The 5437-nt window shown below is 48.2% G+C and overlaps 1 protein-coding gene across 1 annotated transcript; it reads right to left on the reverse strand.

The window, feature by feature from the left end:
- Nucleotides 1-3495: 3495 nt before the first annotated feature.
- Nucleotides 3496-4842, reverse strand: LOC149174001 (uncharacterized). Its single transcript, XM_089420708.1, has one exon. The coding sequence runs from the start codon at nt 4840-4842 to the stop codon at nt 3496-3498; it is 1347 nt and encodes a 448-aa protein (XP_089276834.1).
- Nucleotides 4843-5437: the final 595 nt, after the last annotated feature.

Raw genomic sequence — 5437 nt, forward strand, 5'->3', positions numbered from 1 at the left:
TTCGAGGAATTGAGATCCCCATGGAGACTGCTGAAGGATTGCAGTATCTGAATTGTGATGTAAGAACAATCACAGAGCAGACTTTGCCACAGACCACGCACAGGAAAAACGGCTTCAGAGTAGGACTTTGCCACAGACCACGCACAGGATGACCGCCTCGCCTCCAATTTATCCCAATTGTCCTGAATGTGCCGCTTCCACCCGAGACATTCCCCTGAGTAGCAGCTACAGAGTACTGTGATTGCCTTGCGAGGTGGTGGAGCGCCCACCCGATCAGCTTCCTTCTGAACCTGCAACACCCCTGCCACACCATGCCTATGAATTTGTAGTGCTCTGCCTTCCCCTTGAAGACTCGCAGCAAAACCTCGAAACGAGCATGCATTAACTGCGCTCTGCCTCCCCATCGTTTCACCCTGCTCGGCATTGAATGCCAAGAGCTTGGGCAGCTAAACCAAATCCCCTGGCGGCGGAGACCCATTACTCTATATTGCTAGCACGGGGCGGCACATGCTGGGCATGTGGCTCGTCCCTGTGTGACGTGCCCTCACCCGCATCCGGGGATTCAGCATCGCTTAGGAGAAGACTCTCACAGTCCTGAGTCTGTTGATTGCTTGGGATGATGTCCAAATTACCTGTTAGGAGGGTTCGGTTACTTTCCACCCCAATATTGGCTAGGAGATCGGCAATCTTATTGCCTTCTCTTCGTATGTGGTGAAAGGAGAGGGCCCTATGATTGCGCATCTCATGAGCGATGTTGTTTAGCCTTGCTTCTAGTCTCCAGCTGTCAGCAACTTTTCTGGCTTGAGAGCCATTCTGAATACGCGTGGCCATGTTGATGATGATCTGGGAATCGCCTTCCACCATCAGTGGTTGAAGATTGAGTTCCCTGGCTAGTGAGAGCCCTTGCCAGAGTCCCTCCAACTCGGCCGAGTTATTGGTGTCCCATCCGATATTGCCAAAGTAAATCTGCAGGGGGGTGCCTTTGTGATTTCGAATAATACCTCCAAATCCTGCTGGTCCAGGATTGCCTTTGGAGGCTCCATCAAAGTTGAGTTTGTAAGAGTTGTTGGGAGGGGGAGTCCATCTGCTGTTTTCCTTGATATTGTATTTTGTTGTCTGATGCATGGCATACTCCTGAGGTAGCTGCAGCTTCCAATTGTCGAGGATATTTTTCTCATTGTCTGTGGTAGGGAGATCCTCTTTTGTCCATGATCGGAGAAGCATGGTTTCTCTGAGATTGCCATGCAATCTGCTCCAGATTACCTCAATGGGAGAGCTCTGGTTTTTAAAAATGCGCCGATTCCTTTCCTTCCAGATGTTCCATAATATTGTGCCTGGGATGATGTTCCAGAGGTAATTGAGTATCTCACAGCCATAGGGACTTTTCGACCACTGTCGGATGGTATCAATGATATCGCCATCTCCTTTGCACCGCTTTTGGCATCTGAAGCTGATCTTTTCCCATAGCTGTTTGGCGAGTGAGCATGTGTCCAGGAGATGCTGCAAGGTTTCCTCATTTTGAAAGCAGTTGTGACATATCGAGGGACCCTGGAAGCTGCGTCTTCTTAGCCTGTCCCAGGTGAGAATCTTCTTGTGTCCTACCATCCAGAGGAAGTGGGAGATTTTGGGCCATGCTTTGAAGCTCCAAATTCTCCCCCAAAGAGGATCCGGCCTGTTGGGGAAGTCGCCTATAAGATTGTAGGCCTCGGAGGTGGAGTAGGATCCTTTAGGTAGGTAGCCCCATCTGAGTATGTCATCGCTGTCCTCATACCGAATACTTCTCTTCCTTAACTCGTTCTCAAGTTCTACTGCTTCCTCAGTGTTTGTGTTACTGGTTATCTGGTTGCACGGTAGCCATTTTCTGAATCCATTTTCCGTTTCTTGTGTCCAGAACTGATGGACGGTTGCCTGCTGCTGCTCCTGCCTGTTCGGAATTATCTCTGGAGGAAGAACACTAGAGAGGTTGGGCAGTTGGTTCCAAGCATCATTCCAGAAACGAGCAATGTGACCATTCCTGATTTCCCAAAAGCTATGCTTTTGAATGAGCTGATGATGCTGCTTGGCGGCATTCCAGATTAGCGACCCTTTGTCTGTGGGTGTGAATCTGATAAGCTCTTCTTGGGGCCTATTGTTGGCATATTTGGCAGTCCATATTTTAGCCCATAGCTTGTCTGGATTAGTCACCCATTGCCACCATATCTTAGCGTTCATGATGGTATTGCTGTACTCAGGATCTCTCAGTCCAATGCCGCCTTTGATTTTGGGCATGCAGACAGTATCCCATTTCACCAGTGCCCATTTGCGGTTAGTGGCTGAGCTTCCCCACAAAAAGTCGCGCTGCAGATTCCTCAATCTTTTTAATACCCATTTTGGTGCAGCCAGGATAGAGAAAAGATAGAGAGGCATAGCTTGGAGGACGGACTTTATAAGCACCACCCGACTAGCTAGATTAAGAGAGCGGTGAGTCCAAAGATTGAGTTTTGACTCGAGCTTCTCTAGAAGAATGCGCCATGCAGGCTGCTTTAAGGCTGAGGCAGTGAGGGGAGCTCCAAGGTAAGTGGATGGGAGAGAGGCTGTGTGGAAGCCTAGGATACGGGAAACAGCAGATTTGACCGACGGAGGGGTGTGGAAGAAGAAGATTTGAGATTTGGAGCAATTGACTTGGGTACCAGAGGCTTCAGAAAAATCATTGAGCAGGGATTTCAGAAGGGAGGCTTCCTGAACCGAGGGGTAGCCATAAAGCATGGTGTCATCAACAAATTGCTGATGAGAGGAGGCAGGGGAATTGTGGATAGAGATTCCTCTGAGCTGATGAGAATGGAGGGCATGCTTGATATGCCTGCCAAGTCCTTCAGCCATAAGCACAAAGAGGAAGGGGGAGAGGGGATCCCCTTGTCTTATGCCTCGGGAGGGCTTGAATGGGCGGGAGGGAAGACCATTAACAAGGATAGAGAAATGAGTGGAAGTGATAAGGCTCATGATCCAGCGAACCCATGTGGGGCAAAAGCCAAAAGCTTTCAACATATGATGAATATAGGACCAGCTGAGCTTGTCGAAAGCTTTAGAGAGATCTAGCTTGAGTAACATACCTGCTTGCTTGGATTGTTTGAGCGAATGAATGATTTCATGCGAGAGGATGATACCGTCCATTATCTGTCTGCCCTCGACATAACCCGACTGCTCCGGAGAGATGAGCATGGGTAGAAGAGGTTTTAACCTGTTAGCAATGACTTTGGATATGACTTTATAAATGACATTACAGAGAGCAATGGGCCTGAATTTATCCGGTGTCATGGAGTTCTCCTCTTTGGGAATGAGAGTAATGAATGTGGAGTTGAGGGAGGGGAGAAGCCAGCGCAGAGCTCTGGATTCCTCTACTATCTGCCAAACCTCCATTTTAATCAAATCCCAAAAAGCATGGAAAAACGTGGTTGTGAAACCATCTGGGCCAGGGGCCTTACCTTCTTTGAGCTGCGCCATTGCCTCATCTACTTCCTAGGTAAGAATAGGGTGCATGAGAAGCTCGTTGTGTTCCTCTGTGACAAGCTTAGGTATGTTGCTGGTTATTTTTCCAATCGCCTGCTGCCGATCCATTGCCTGCTCCTGGTGTACCTGCTGGAAATGATTGAGGAGGTTCTTTTCTATTTCCTCATGCTCCTCAACTTTTGCCCCTTCTTGGTTCTGGATGAAAGGAATATTATTGTGCATCCTTCTCTGCACTGTAGTTCTGTGGAAGAACTTGGTGTTGCGCTCTCCTTCCTTTAGCCACCTAACCCTTGACTTTTGCCGCCAATAAATTTCCTCCTGTTTTCTCCTTTCTTCAAGCTGATCGTGTATGTGCCGTTCCTGATCCAAAGTTGCTTCCGTGTGCCCTTTATTAATTATTTTCTGATGGAGATCCTTCAGTTCCTGATTTAGCTCCTGTTGCGCCTCAAATATGTTCCCAAAGGTCTCCCTATTCCAGCGTTTTAGGTGACTTTTTAAGAACCGCAACTTTTGCTGAAACTGGTACATTTTTGAACCCTCTGGTGGGATGAAGGAGGCCCATGTGGTTCTGACGAAGTCCTTGAATGCAGGATGAGTAAGCCAAAATGCCTCGAAACGGAAAGGTCTTTTGGTTCGATCCCCTGGTCGCTGCCATTGCAAAGCTATTGGCCAGTGATCCGACCCAGTATGGGCTAAAATTGCAGCAGTGAGATCACCTCCGAGATGCACCGCATTGTCCGAGATCAGAAAGCGATCAAGTTTGGATGCAATCTGATGCTTGCCACCTCTGCGATTGCTCCAGGTGAAGGTGCCATTACAGAATGGCAAATCTATGAGAGAGGCCAATCGGATGAAGTCCTTGAATCGATCTACCTCTGGCTCTAATCTGGCTCTTCCTCCTAACTTCTCCTCGATTTTGGTTATCATGTTGAAGTCCCCTGCCACGATCCAAAGTGGATGCTGCCTATTTGTGCTTAGTGCTTCAATGGTGTCAAGGAGCGCACTTTTACTTCCAGAATCCTGCGGAAAATAGACATTGGATAGGTTACCATGAATATTGGTGCCTAGAATGTGAAAGGTAGCCTGTATTAGGTGATGGGAGGCGTGGAAATCTGTGAGTGAAACAGCTTGGGTGTTCCATGCTATTGCAAGCCCACCAGAAGCTCCCGTGGCATCTACAGCAACCGATCTGCATCCTGGCCAGGCTTTTGAGAGTATGCGGCCCAGCGTAGTACTATTGCATTTGGTTTCCTGGAGGAAACACATCTGCGGTTTTTCCATCTTGATCATGTTTTTTAACATCCTAAGTTTCCCGGGGCTATTAAGCCCTCTTAAATTCCAGGATACAAGCTTCATGGTTCAACTAGTATGGGCAGGACTGTAATACTTCGTCAGCTTTGCATATCTACCGGAATCCACCAGGATTTTTCCAACCTCTATTGTTCTCTGGAGATCCGTCTTCCGCCCTCTTTTTTTGGAGTCCTTTGGACGCATGCTGCTATCCCAAGTGCTACCAGGTTGTATACCGAGCTGGTTTTGGTGGAAAGCTCTGGAGATGACCACTTCCAGCTTTTCTAGATCTGTCTCAGAGATGGATTCATATGCTTTTTTCTTGCAAGCTAATTCCAGTTCTATAATGTCCAAACCGTGCAGATCAATGCTCTCTGGCTCTTCCTCCATATTTTGTACTTGACTGGTTTCCTCTTGATTGGTCTCTGTATCCTGCGGGGGGATTATCGTCCCATCCATCTCCATTTCCTTGGGGATCTCCGCCGAGTCTTTCGGAATCCGTCTAAGGATAGTAGGGATGTTCAAGGGAGACTTAGACAAGGGGGGTGGGCTGGAAGGGGGGGGGTGGGTGGAAGTGGAAGGGCGTGCATGGATATTATCAGAGTCAATGGGCTGATCATCTGTGAAATCGCTTAAAATGTCAAAGCTATTCTTGGAAGCG

This window comes from Pinus tabuliformis, chromosome 4_1 (genome assembly GCF_031772625.1).
Source record: "Pinus tabuliformis cultivar Carrire ecotype Pingquan chromosome 4_1, CPIR1, whole genome shotgun sequence".
Lineage (NCBI taxonomy): Eukaryota > Viridiplantae > Streptophyta > Pinopsida > Pinales > Pinaceae > Pinus > Pinus tabuliformis.